Raw genomic sequence first — 14982 nt, forward strand, 5'->3', positions numbered from 1 at the left:
CTTAACAAAATTTGGAAATAAAAAAACTGGCCTTTTACGTGCGCTCCTACTACGGGAACAAGTCGTCGAAAAATGGACGCAGTAGCGACTAAATCGATAACGACCCCACCTGTCGCCTGAGCTGTCAATATTAGCCAATCAGAGAAGTGACGGACCGTTAACAGAAAGCATGGATAGTTAAACCAGGAGAGTGATGCGTTACAGTAGTAATGTGTCATTGACAGTGTGAATTTAAAGAAATATGAATAAAAGAAGTTGACTGAAATTATTAATGTAATTATTGAAATTAATAAAATGTGAATGGAGCGTTAGTGAACATAAGGAAGTAGAAAAATAAAACGCTACAACAGGAACGTAGACTCAATATTTTTGAAAAATTATGTACGCCACTGCTTTACCGTAAAATAAAAACATTTTTATAATCCCAATACATTTTAGGATAAATTTAATTTCTCGACTTTTTTTCGTCCAACATACGATTTTCGTGAAAAACATATGTAAAAATATAAACATATGTATATTATTTTACCATTTCAGTATAACAACTCTAATTCTCAAAGTCTAGTGACAATTTAACATTAAATGGCTTTTAAAAATGTCATATATAGGTTTTTGTTTTATTTTCAAATGAATTATCCAGTATATTACCTCACTAAGGAATTTAAATGCAAATTAATTACTTTAGTATAGTGTAGATGATTTCAATTCGAACACCTTACAAATTGGGGTACGGTCAATATACTAAATTCACGCATTGAAACAAATAGCAAAATATATAATGAGCGGTCCTCGTATATTTAAAGACATCTGATCGCTGGAAATTCCTAAACCCCGGCCCGTTCAACGAGATATTTTGTCAGAGAGAGGTAGGCTAAGTCCCCAGCAATGACGTGTAAAAGACGAAGACAAAAGATTACTACCGGCGCTTGGGGTTTGAATTGTGGACGGGCCGGGCCTATAGAAAATAAAAATTCTACGATAAATTTTACATGGGCCTGGTGCCAGTGGCGTTTTATGTTTTATTTCTGGTTTAGAATCAGGTGTCTTAAGAGTGCGGTCCACCACGTGACAAAATCGGTTTCAAAGCGCGACAGTAGTTTCGTGGCCGGTGCAGTTTTCGCTGAAAGTAGCAACACTGGCTGCCATAATTACCCACTCCACCGTTCCCTTCTCCCTGATATATCGAATCTCGATTACCAGGGACGCAAGTCAACTGGTCTTACTTCTTGTTAGGTTTATTAACTACTTTTTATGTTATAAAGTCTTACATATGTACATACAGGGTGTTTCGGGAGGAAAAGGAAATATTTTGGGAACATGTTCAGAAGGTCAAAATAAGATAAATGAACTCATATGTTCTAATCCGATTCTCGACCGTTTCAGAAATAATCGGTTCTGAAGTTTATTTGTAAGATTGTTGGCCGTTTTGTTCAAACGTGGCATGAGGATTTTCATCTGACTACCGATGTTCATTGTGTCGGTTATTAATTCCATTGCGGGTAAAATAAGCTTCATCGCTAAATAAAATGTAATTATATAGGTCTCGATTTTGTGGGATCCATTCACAAAATTGAACCTCTAAGCCAAAATCGCCTTCTTGAATATGTTGAACCGGTTGAATATGGATAGGCTTAAAACCGTTTTTCCTAAGTGTCTTCCAAACGTCTACATGTGATGCTAATCGAAGTTCTTTTGTAATCCGCCTCGTACTAACACTCGGGTTCTCTTCAGCCATATCCAGAACATTTTCTTCATTTTCTACATTTAGTCCGCCTCTCGTTCACTCGTTTCCTGAGCGTTTGCAAAAACTGTCTGAAAAACTTTTCGATTAGGAATTCTTCGATTTGGAAAACCACGTCGGTATTCATCAACAGCACGTAATGCGCTACCATTACAGAAACCATACACGAATAATACTCCCTATGGGTGAATGTGTGAAGCATTACGTAATGGAACCGTTTGCAACGAGGTTTCAGGCTAATCACGCGCAACTGGGATATACACTAAACTAGTTTCAAACCATTCCAAATATTGTGCTAGAACAAACCTAATGATTATATTGTATTATAATAATATGTTTGATTCTTCTGCTTTGTCTCTAAGTGGTATTCCTTTTGGATAAAGTGGATCAACTTCCGGTAAAAGGTAATGTTCATAAAAATATTTTAGTTTGGGCAACATTTTAACTCTCCAAAATGCTTCATTACGAGGAATCTTCAAGAAACACGACTATTAAAAATTATAAGGCATAGCTATAATGAATAATGGTGATGTTTCATATTTTAAAAATCATAATACATTTTTCAAAAAAGAAATACATTATGTAATATGTAGTTAAAGTAAGAGTTAAAATTATACCTTTATCGCAATATTATTGATCTTATAACATTTTTTTGAAATGTCCTCAACGAAAGTTAAATTTTAATACTGTTAAAATTACGGATTATCGGTTGAATGAGAACTTATTAATACAATGATTTACCTTCTATACAATTAATCCAAGAGGGCTTTATACTACAAGGAAACAGAATTTTCTTTTTGTAACTTGCAACTGTCCCTGGATTTGATAGTAATAGTTGTGGTTCCTTTTTAGATGTAAGGAACCATTTTCAATGATAGCAAATGTAAGTTTTTTTCTCTAATTCCCATTTCAGTACTAATTTTTGAAATTACAAATGGGCATTTAATTTTAATAATTTAAACGGAGACTCGTACTTAGAGATAAACCATTAAATGTTAAGCAGAACATGTATTTTATGTAAGATATATGTTCGCGCATTTTTCTCGACAGGTACGCAATTATCTTGACGAATAATATTCCGAACGTTGGATTGGCCGTGGAGGACCTTTGCTTTGGCCTGCGCGTGGTCCAGACTTAAACCCCACGGACTTCTGTATTTGGGGATATTTAAAATCAATTGTTTATGATAGTCCTATAATTAATAATCTAAATGAACTAAATGTAAAAATTGTAAAATCTGTAAATATGTTAAAAATAATGAGGATCTTCTTTTTAAAATACGGCAGATATAAGAATTAACAAAAGTCGTAATATTTTTTTAAAAATAATCTTAGGTATTCATTTTATTTTATTTAGGATTGCATTGCTAAAAATCTAGTAAATTTAAGTCATTCACATATTATGAAAACCTAAAAGTGCGATTATGTTCTAAAAAAGTAAAAACTAACGCGACGAACGCCCTCTACCAAAAACACGGAAACTGTATAAAACTCCAAGTCACCGGTCTCAAATAACTTTAAAATTGTATAATAAATAAAATCGGTTACATATTTCGCTCTTATTACGAGCATCTCTAGACCATACACTGGGACACCTTGTACACTTATTAATTATAAAAAAAGCATTATATTTATAGTTTAGGTGAAGTTACTTGGACAAGTATAAAAACTAAAAACGTTTAGCACGCGGCGGTTTCTTTATAGGGCATTGGCGTGCATATAACGTGTTGTTCTCTGCCTTAATATATATAGTAAAAATTTAGTTAAAAGTTATTTTACAACCAACAAAAACATTTATCAAGTCACGCAAAAGTCGTGGTTAGATTTAATGAAATATACACAGTTTTTTTTTAATTATTAAAAAAATTGTCAAAAAGTTGGGTGGTTTGTTGTTACATAGGTATAAAATAATGTCGTGGCCGTGCTGCAATAGAATATTGTTATAATTGCCTCCGCTGATATTTGTTTCGATAAGCCCAAAAATTTCCGCTGAACAATGAATTTTCATTGAAATGAAATTGAAAATGAAATTTTTGGGCTTATCGAAATCAAATATAAGTGAAGTTAACTATGTATTCATAATTTTGCACCCACATTTTTTTACGTCCAAAAATGCTTATCTATTTAGCATCACTATCCATCTCTTCAGAACTGGATTCGTCATTGGCATGAATTATAATTGGACTCTTTCGCGGTATCTATTATATCTATTTAAATTATTGTATTTAAGACTTATTGAACTTACATTAAAGTAAATATAACAAAAGGTTTTGTTAAAAATTTAAATTCAAATATATTTTAAATGTGTGAATAAGTCTATTTTCTTCTTCTTTTCAATATTTGAGCGTATGAGATAGTATTTTCTAAATTGATATTTAATATAAGTGACATAATACCCAAAATAAGTGACTCGTTAATTTTAATGTCAAAAATTTAATTTAACCTTGAATTTTTATCTTAAAAAAACAGTACTGTATTTTTTTTGTTAAGCAAATATTAATGATATTTTTTAAAGTACATTATGTTTAAAAATTATAATTCAGGTTTAAAATATATTCAGGTCAAAAATGACAAGTGTTAAAAAATTGATGCTCTCTTAAAATTTGATCGGTAAAGCGATCATAAACTAACAGATTATGAAATGCCTAAAAATACCTATTTACCACAACTATTCGATTCATTATCACTAGTATTAAAAGGCCGCAAAAATTTCATTTTTATTGTTCAAAAGTTGAGACGAAAGTAAATAAAAGAAAACATCAACAGTATATAACAAATAGAATAACAACAAGAACTACAGTATAATATAAACGCGAAACCGATTTTAGGGTGAGCCAAGTCTTCACCATGCTAATTTTAACACACTCACAAAATTCAAAATTGTTTTAATTATTACCATATACAGACCTATATATTATGGCAGGCATCTTAAGAAATGGTTGATTCTTCGCAACATTATTTCCACGTACAAAAGGGGTGGTCCAATAGCGCCCCAACAAGAAATATAAATTTAAATATTTTTTAAACAAATTTTCAAATGGCACATTTTTAGGCTCAAAAATGCGAAACTTCGTCCTAAATTTAACCATCTTCGTAACTCTTATATTTACCGAGATCCCAATAGTGAGCTAGGAATTTGTAACACGTCGTATAATATATAATATCTAATAAAAAATTACGTTTATAAATAATGGAACACAATAAAAGTTAATATTTTGCTTATATTTGTTTAGTTGAAGAAAACTGTAAAATAAAAAATAATGAAACGTATAAAATAATTGCATTTCCTATTTTTGAGCGCGCGACTGTGTTTCCTATTTCCGGCCGTTCACAATTCAATCCCAGCAGCATCGAGAGAATCTCGTATCTTCGTCTGTTTCACGTTATCCGCGCCGAACTTTATCTGACAAATATTGATTGTTGAACGGGCCGCCGCGCCGGAGGCTGTGCTGGAAAGACTCGAATCCACCGTAAATATATACGGGAATCGATCACTAAATATCGTAATATATTTTGCAGTTTATTTTAATGCGTATATGTAGTATGTTGATTGTATTTTGTACATACTCAATTTTGGAGCTTGACCAAGTCACTTCACCTAAACTATACCAGACGTTTTTTGAAATACGTTTTCTACTTTTACGAAAAGTAGCTAAACCTAAATGTTTTTTATCCACAACGTTTCGTTTATTACGACCCATAACGAAAATTTTTAAACAACGACGAAAGTACAAAACACAATGCACTAATAAAATAAAGGAAAATAATAATTGCGAATATCACTTCAATCAAATCAAGACTACTTAGCACTACCCGTTTATCATAACCGTTTCGACCAATGAAAGCTGACCGGCAAATATTGCGCGTCCTAAGAAACAAGAACGGTGTTGCCAGATCTGCCTAAATATCCTATGGAGACCCAATTTTTAGCCAAAATTATTATTATTTTTTGGGTTAGGTTTTAAAAGAAACCAAAAATGTTTACAACATATATATTTCGTGTGTTATGTTTTATTAGATTTAAGGAACAGGGGATGGTCAATTTTACATTGTTTTAATAAAAAATAAAAATTTTCAACATTGTTTTTTTTGATTTTCAAAATTTTAAATAGCATCCCGTCTAGATAATCCAATAAACAATCCCTGCACAAAATTTGAGCTTTCTAACTTTTTTTGTCTTGGTACAGGAGCTAACCCCGTTTTACGCAGGTAGACCTCCCTCTTAAGAGTGTGTTGGTCGCGTGTCGTAATTTTATAAATTAATTTGTTGTTACCGTTGTGGTCTTTGTTTTTGTTGTTGTTTTTGTCGTTGTTCATAAATTAATTTGTTGTTACTGTTGTTATCACTGTTTTTAAATACTTTTTATCTAACAATTTAAAATGCCATTGTGGAGACCTTTTGATGTTTCTGATAATGAAATGGACAATTTGACTGAACTAACTAAGCTTACCCGTACTACCATCTACACAGTGATAAAAGCCGGAGACGTCATCGATCATTCTGTGAAGAGAAAAATATTTTGTACAATCCTTCTGTGGCACGCCTATGCTTTACAAAGAAAATACCGCTAGTGACCCGAGTTTTAGTTTTTCTACTGTTCGGATTGAGTTCATATGGACTATACAAGCATATTCAAATTCTGGATCGCTATTATGATATTACCAAACACGACAAATATGCATATTTCATGAGTAAATGTTACAAAAAAATCTAGACAGCCATGGAAAAACAACAATGTTATTAGGAAAACAATGGCGGTGACAAAATACATAAATGATGCCAAATAGTTTTGACAGACATTTCTTTCAGTACACGCATGTCTAGTTCAGATATCTATTAGAATTGTTGATGTGCCGGGAATAGTCCGTGTACCGCATGTATTGTCACATGGCATGCATGTTTAAATCGCAAAATTGTATGTGGAAAGAGTCATAAAGTAATATTCTAAATGATATTTAATCATTCCATTAAATAAATAAATATTTTTTTTTTAATTTATACATTTGATTCGTAAAATTTGACTACAGACGCCCACGTACTATTTTGCCCAAGTCTGACCTTAGTCACAGCCACTCAAGCGTGAAAAGTTGCACAGGTCCGGCCTTAAGATTTATTTGTAATTAAAATTTTATTATTCGGGGTTTAGTTTTATAAAGTTAGAAATTCAGGATAGTTGATAGCAAGATAATATTTAATTTAAAGATAAGATTTAAGTACATAAAATCAGTTAAACCAAAAATTTTAATTTAATAAGTTGATGTCTATTTTTCCAGGGTCGAAACATTTTAAGGTCTTTAAGTATAATATCAAAACGAATTCACAAACACAAATTAAAAAAAACACACTTTATCATAGTAAAAACTGCACAAAATTTTGACGAATATAGGCCAAATTCTAAATTCTCCACTTTCATAAACGTGTAAAAAGCAAAATTGGAGATAGACCCATCCTTAAAGATCACTTTAAAAACGCGACGAAGGTAATACATAAACAGCCCAAAAATTTTTCTGGGTACGGCCCCGTAATCCTCAAAATCAGTGCGATAGAAAGAGCTACACAATCACTCGCACAGCCTAAAGCAGGGATCGCCAGAACGCAGGTGTTTTAATGTTGAAATGTGCACATAAGGGGTTAGTGGTCGCCTTGGTCGAAGCCGCATTCTGAGCCTGGTAACGTCTTACACAACCTACAGATAATCTCCAACGAATAATTTACTATAATTAATACATTGCTTAAGAAAATGTGTTACATGCAGATTTTGCCCTAAGCATGTAACATGGGATTTCATATAAATTCGGGCAAAAGTTTATGGGTTTTGGTATCGGCTTGAAAGGGTTGTGTGATTTATAGTTTTATAAATGGAATTTGGGGTTTGATAGTAATGCAATTTATTTCTTTCTTTAGGCTTTTGGGGTTTGATTATTTCTAGGAATGTATTTACCTACCCTATCCTGTCAGCACACCTCGGTGGAGTTAGTTGTATTATGTTTCCTTAGTCCCTATTCATGTACCTGGTGTTGGGAACTTTCTGACCTTTGATTATTTGTCAATAGTTTCTATGAGGCCGGTATATGTCTGGGGTATGGAGGGACTTCTGGAGGGTGCTGTTGTGCCACAGATTGCGCTAGGCTTGAGCTAAGTCGTGAATTTGAATTCACAGGTATAACTGTTAACGCGATTTTCTATTCACTGTGAATATAACCTGTGAACGTGAATTCACGATTGAGGGCCGGTTGGCGAGTTTGCTTATCGTGCAGTTTTTAATATCATGGCAGTGAATTCGCATAATAATAAGAAAAGTATTACTATTCTGTGTTTATTTTGTTAAGGATAGTTCATATCCAGATACAAATATTAAGGGGGCCTAAAGTAAATAAAAATTGGAGACAATATCATTGACAATGACAACAATGATTCATTGTTGTCACATTTGAAAAGAATATATTTTCATAGACATTTTTAAAGCTAATATCACGATTTCTTAATAAGAAATAATTGTCTTTAAAACTTTAAAATAATGATAAAAACAAACATATTTTAATATTCGACCTTCCGCGGAAATAGATAAATTAAAATATTCTATCATAATAAAAATCCAGTAAAAAGAAACTAAATAAGCATGACAATATAAAATATAATATATGTACAATAAAAATAATTTATAAAAAATAACTGTTCTCTCGTTTTTCCCCACAGACGAGAGAGACGGATAGACGATGGGAGTCAGATAGTCTGTTTAACGATGGCTAATCGCTGATGAATAAATTACTTCTTTCGGTTTTTCAAATTTCAACGCGCATTCGTTTGTCTGAATGTGAACACGCCTTTCTCATTCACATTTTGACATTTCACAGTTTATTTTTAAGTTGTCATTAAGTCGTGAATGTGATTTTTTATTCACAGTGAATGATTCACAGGTAGTGAAATTTTGCTCAACCCTAGATTGCGTTATGAGTGAAGTAAATAAGACCTTTTAGATGGTGATCCGTTATTGTAGGAAAACTTACAAATACTTTCTTCTATAGCGGAGTCATGTTGGGCAAGGTATCCTTTGCTTGCTATATTTCCCTTCAATTCCTCAAGTTAAGTTTTAGTAAATAAACGCGCCTTGACATCTTGTTTCTAACCCTACTAGCCGATTGACAGTGACTGTGATTGACAGTAATGACTATGCTGATTGACAGTAATGACGTTGCTGGTAGCCCCGTTGGGAAAATGTTGTTAGTTTTCCATGTTTTAGTATCCGAGCAGTATCATTTTGCTGTGGTATTGCGGAATTTCTATTTTGATAGAGTGAGGTTCCGCGTAGTTTGCACCATTAGGCAGGGTCAGATCGTGTCGAAGAGAGAGAGTGACAGGTTCACTGCCAGTGACACCTGTCACTGTCTGGTCAGTTAATAGTTCCTTGTCCAGCCTGTAGCCATCCCGTTATCAGAAAGAACAGTCGACATTTTGTGGTTTTAAGGAAAATCTAAGTTTATCTTGCCGGTAATTCGGTTGAATGGAAAAATATTCCTCCCAACTTTTGGGGTTTAATTTGATGAACGTCTAGTGGGAAGTTGTAGCCGAGAGGATTTCGGATTGACCTGATATTTTTGGATTTGGTCGGCTGCTCCCACACCATTTATGGGATTTTGAAATTTTCTAACCACAAAACAAGACTCTAGGCCTCGCTCACCACCTTAGGTATGTAGCAACATGTTGTTAATTGCCATAGAATTGATTGTGTGTTTATTTTACTAATTTTTTTTGTCCTCTATTTTAGAGGCCCCTCTCCTTCTCTCTCCTTTTTCTCATTCTCTCCCCTATTCTCTGGTCTCTTACTATTCTCTGGTTTCTTCTGGTCATCCCAACACTGTTGGCAACCGGCTGAAGTGAGCCTCAACAAAGCCTGGACTGAGTATTGTACTGTGGCTCTGCGATTTTGGATTGGAACTTGCCTGAAATCGACTTCGGTCGTTACCCTGGTTGTAGCTGACTGGTTCCAGAGCTGTCGAGTTAAGCTACCTTAGCCAAAATACACAAGAGATTAGAGGACACGCAAGTTTTTTTGCACATTTTATTTTATTTTTCTCTTATTGAACGGTTTAATTTAGGGTTGGGGGTTGATTCATTAATTTGAATTTTATGGGTTTATTTTCTTTTATGTAAAACAAAAATGTTAAGAGGTTCTTGCTAAGTCTATTGACATTAACCTGAGGGTTTTCATTTGAGTCGAGCATCGACATAATTGATTTTGACATTGAGCCTGTATCACCTTGTAAGGGATCGGCTATTTGCTACAAATAACATATTTAGTCATAGTGTTGGTTGTTGGTTAATAGGTTTTATTGCACCAACATACCATTAATAGGCTTTCAAATTCGAACCTTACTATTTAAAAGTTTAATTTAGATTAATGTGACTTGACTAGAGTTTGTAAAAGGTATTTAGGACCAGTGAGGTATTGTGAATTAGGCTCCAAGCATATACTTCTTGTAAACAACACGTGATCACGTTTTGGATTTTCTCCTTGAACAGTAGTTCAGTGCGGATTTGTTTTTTTACTAATTCCTCGCTTTAAGCATACCTCAAGTAACTCTTAATTTTTTTATCAATTTTTTATTTATTTAAAATTACTACAGTATTATATTTTGAATAATTATCTAAATTTAAATATCTCAGTGGAATTTAATTTTTTATATAAATGGAAGTGACTATGTAAATTCTTGGATGATTATATCAATCTGGTGGACCTATGGATTGTTATTTGAGTTTTCCCAATTTATTTTCAGCTTTTAGGATCTAGGTACAAGCATAAATATAGGTCATCATTTTTTTGATTAAGGGGGGGCTTATATTACCATCATAATATATCAGGGTTTGGTGTAAAATATTTAAATCAAGTGGCGCTCTTATTAAAATTTCTCCCACTACCTTCTCCACTGTCTAAAAGCTGGCGGCCACCAAATCTCTGAATCTTTTAAAATAAAATTTGCTTGTCTGGACTTAGTAATTTTTTTGTGGTTGGATAGTAGGTATGACTCACACGGGTTGGAAATAAATTGGTTTAAACCGAGTTACGCGCTACAAATGTAGCTAAAATATATTTTTTAAACCCATAGATTTTTTTTTTTTTAGTTAAAATGACGTTAAATGAATCAAATTTAACATTCAATGTTTCGTTTTGAAGCCTGACTCCATGATCATCATTTTTATTTCTTTTTGATTACTAAAATAGTTTTTTTATTTTATAATAATAATAATAATAATAATACCTTTTATTTCTTCCAACAAAAAAATAGAATTAGGAGTAAAAGGCGAAGTTCACTTTAGAAAGACTCAGTTTTCACTAAAGTGTTTCTCGACTTTTTAAAATCTTTTGCACTTCTCTTATGCAGTTCAAAATTCAAATGTAGTGATTTATATTATATATTCTCGCTAAGAAAATTATGCTGCATTCACACTTTCCGACATATAGCCAACGATTTTCTTTAGTGAACATAATACCTACCAGAAATACAAGCATTTAAATATTTCATCTCTCCAAGATCTTCATAAGAGATTTTGCTACCAACATTTCTGATTTCAGCTCTAATTTTTTCTTGGGCCTCTTGATTCATGGCCAAATTGTACAAAATATAACTCATTACTAATGCTGATGTTTCATAACCATCTAAAACCACTTTTTGAATACTAAATTGATTAAAGATTGATTCAACTTACCTTCAAAAAAAGTAGCCGCATGACCAGCAATTTCGTTATAGTCGAATTTCTGTTTTTGACTCAAATCTGCGATAAATTGCAAATAGTCATTTACCGAAGTATTATTATGCCTCCTTATTTCCAAAACTTCTTTGATTATTTTTATTAATGCTGCCTCAACTTCTTTTGGAATCACTCTGTAAAATTTGTCTGTAATATACATTTTAAGGCCATTAAAGACATGTACATACTTTAACGATACCAAATTACTTAAAATCGGAAACATTTGAAACATGGATAAGGCGAACGTTCCAGGGGCTATAAACGAATTAGCCAATTTCATAAACTCGCTCTCCTCATTTTTAAAATTTCGACCCTCAATACCGAATGCCGACAAAGCCACGTTCTCCAAAGTGTATCGTCTGCAAAGTTTTTGTGTCTCCAAAGAAATATTTAAGTTTTGTTTCAGGTAATTTGTCAATCTTTTATTTACTTTTTCTATTAAAGGGAATAAGTTTTTCATCTGAAACAAGGTCAATCTATTAACGATTATATTATATTAAATATCGTGTATGTAAGATATAGGTTATATCTTACATCTACACATGCACGCAAAATGTTTGCTCGTCATAGAAGTTCAATTTTTAATGTCAAAACTAAAGTTTGAAAGTCTGGTTCAGTGTTATTGAGTATATTTTTATTATTGGCATAGTTTTAATCATAATAAACAATAACCTTACAATTCAAAATAATCATCCATTACTCTCAAAGAGACTTAAGAATATGACCAAAGGAGGGAAAAAAGTAAACTCAAAGTCCAACTCTCATAAATCAGCGTCTATTAAAGGTTACGCGTTTCGCCGCATTAAGGCATCATCAGACCTATCGAAACGCGTAACCTTTAATAGACGCTGATATATGATACTTGAACTTTGAGTTTACTTTTTCCCGCCTTTGGTTAATAACCTTACAATATCAGTGACACGAGTTATATCCACGAACTTAATAAATATACCTGTTTTATTGGCGTATTATTTCTGATTTATCGTCTTCCGATGAATCAGATAAAGAAGATACCGGCAGAGTAGGTCAAACAGTTGTGGTTCAAATTGAGAAAAATTATGACGACATACTGGGTGTAGATCCTTCAAAAGAATGGTCAACATACATCTTAAAGGGCTTTGAAAAGGGGGTTAGAGAGGATCTTTCAAAGATTAAAATCCCGGAAAACTGCCAGATCTTTGACGCACCAAAAATAAACCCGGAAATTACATCAGTTTTAAGCAATATGGATGCCAAAAAAGACAATTTTTTGGCAGGATTACAAACTAAGCTGGGAAAAGGTTTAGGTCTATTGGGTTACATGGTGGATTCTCTAATTAAAGATGACAGTATAATTAACCCTAGAGAGTTTAGTAAAAACCTGGTCGATGTAGCAAAGGTATTGTCTGAGGTCCAATTTCTACTATCCATGCACAGAAAACATCAAATTTACCCCTTAATTGGAGATCCGGTCGCTTTAAAGGTTGCTAATGAAGCAAAAACGACTGTTGGCTGTTCGGCGAAGATTTTAATGAAAGATCTAGAGCAGTCAATGAATTAAAGAAAAATTCTTTCAAATTGGGTTTGCAATGGCAGAAGATGGACCAAAAGAAATTGGAACAACGCACTACTTCTCGCAGTAATTTAAACTTCAAGCGCCCGTTTTCGAGAAATCGTTTCAAGAAGAAGGGGGACATGCCGGAATACAGACATCAGAATCCGAAGAGGAGATACTACCACGAGTCGGACATAATAGGAGTAGGAAAGTACGAGTCGGAGTAAGTTAGGAAATACAATTACAACAATCGAAACAGGTGTTAGGTCAGGTAAATCCAATTCCTATTGCTGGTAGAATAAGATTGTTTCATAATAAATGGCAAAAATTACTCTCCACAATTTTAAATGGGTTCAGGGATACTCTATACCTTTGAACTCAAGGCCGCATCAGGGTAAAATTTTACCTGCTGGGTTCTCTAGTAAAGAGGTTACTCGATTAGAGGCCAGTATTAATCGCCTTAATATGTTGGGGGCTATTGACAACTGTAGTCATAAAAAAGGTGAATTTTTATCACCATATTTTTTAGTTCCCAAACCTAATGGAGATTTCCGTTTTGTTTTAAATTTAAAGAAATTTAATAAATTTGTTTTCACTGAACATTTTAACTTAGAAAATTTAAAAAATGTTAAAAACTTAATATCTGAAAATTCTTTCATGGCCGGTATCGATTCGATTCGATCGATACGGAGTATCGATATCGTAGGAATATAATAATACGCGTCTTTTAGCGTATTATTACATTCCTATTGCTAAGTCGAGTCGTAAATACTTAAGATTTAAATTTAAAGATGATTTATTTCAATTCACCTGTCTACCTTTTGGTTTATCCACAGCGCCATACGTATTTTGTAAATTGTTTAAACCTATTATGTCTTTCTTGCGATCTAGAGGGTTGACTTAAGTAAATTATTTAGATGATTTTTTAATAATTGATACTTCAGAAAAAGAATGTAGAGAAAATTTCAATATAACTTCTAACTTACTTTCTGATTTAGGTTTTCACATAAATTTAAATAAATCTCAATCTGTACCTTCCCAAAAATGTAAATTTTTAGGTTTTGATTTGGACAGTTGTAAATTAAAGATATTTTTGCCCAATGATAAGATTAAAAAATCCTTAGCTAATATTAAATCAATTAAAAAATCTAAAAGGGTTAAAATACGTGACCTAGCAAGGTTAATCGGATATTTAGTGTCTATTTGTCCTGCTTTTACAACAGGATGGTTAAATACAAAACGATTAGAAAAATTAAAATCCGAAGCTTTACGCAAATCAGGTCAAAATTTTAATTATTTTACTTCATTAAATAAAGAATGTCGTTAAGATTTAAGATGGTGGCGAAAAAATATCTATTTATCTGGAAATAAGATGCATCATAATAATTTCTCAATCGAAATTTTTGCAGATGCCTCTACTTACGGGTGGGGTGCTGCCTGCGAGGAAAAGTATGCTCAGGAGTTTTGGGACCATTCTCAGAAAAATAGACATATAAATTTTCTAGAATTAACAGCAGCATTTTTTAATTTTTAAGAATTAACATTTTTTTAGCTGTACAAAGTTTTGCCAAAGAAACCTCTAATTGCGATATTTTGTTGAGGAGCGATAATAAAACGGTTATTTCTCTTATTTATTTATTTATTTACAGTCAAGGCTTTCTAACAGACAGGCACAGCTGTCCAATAATAAGAAAGCACGTTATATCACAAATACAAATTAGTAAACAAGTTCTATATAATAATACTTACAACTACAGAGAATTAATTCTTAAAATTTCATCACAATCTAGAAAGAATTACTTATGTAGTTTAATCAGGAAGCCGTCTTAGGTGTCGTTTAAAGGCATCAAAGCTCAAAAAAAAGTCAATATTAGGATGGTTTAACTCCAAACTATTATACATACGGGTACATCTAATAATTGGAGAATTCGATAAGTAATTGGAAAAATACCTGGATACT

General features: G+C 32.8%; 1 protein-coding gene across 2 annotated transcripts in view; it reads right to left on the reverse strand.

Annotated features, from left to right (window-relative positions):
• LOC126745324 (probable cytochrome P450 6a23) overlaps nt 1-14982 on the reverse strand; it is a 66412-nt gene that overhangs the window by 27851 nt on the left and 23579 nt on the right. For both annotated transcript variants that reach the window (XM_050453096.1, XM_050453095.1), the window contains 3 exons: nt 11677-11948; nt 11447-11622; nt 11235-11396 (listed from right to left, as the gene is read on the reverse strand). In XM_050453096.1, the coding sequence (XP_050309053.1) occupies nt 11235-11396; nt 11447-11622; nt 11677-11948 (610 nt within the window). The remainder of the gene's footprint in view (nt 1-11234; nt 11397-11446; nt 11623-11676; nt 11949-14982) is intronic.

Source organism: Anthonomus grandis, chromosome 15, assembly GCF_022605725.1.
Source record: "Anthonomus grandis grandis chromosome 15, icAntGran1.3, whole genome shotgun sequence".
NCBI lineage: Eukaryota > Metazoa > Arthropoda > Insecta > Coleoptera > Curculionidae > Anthonomus > Anthonomus grandis.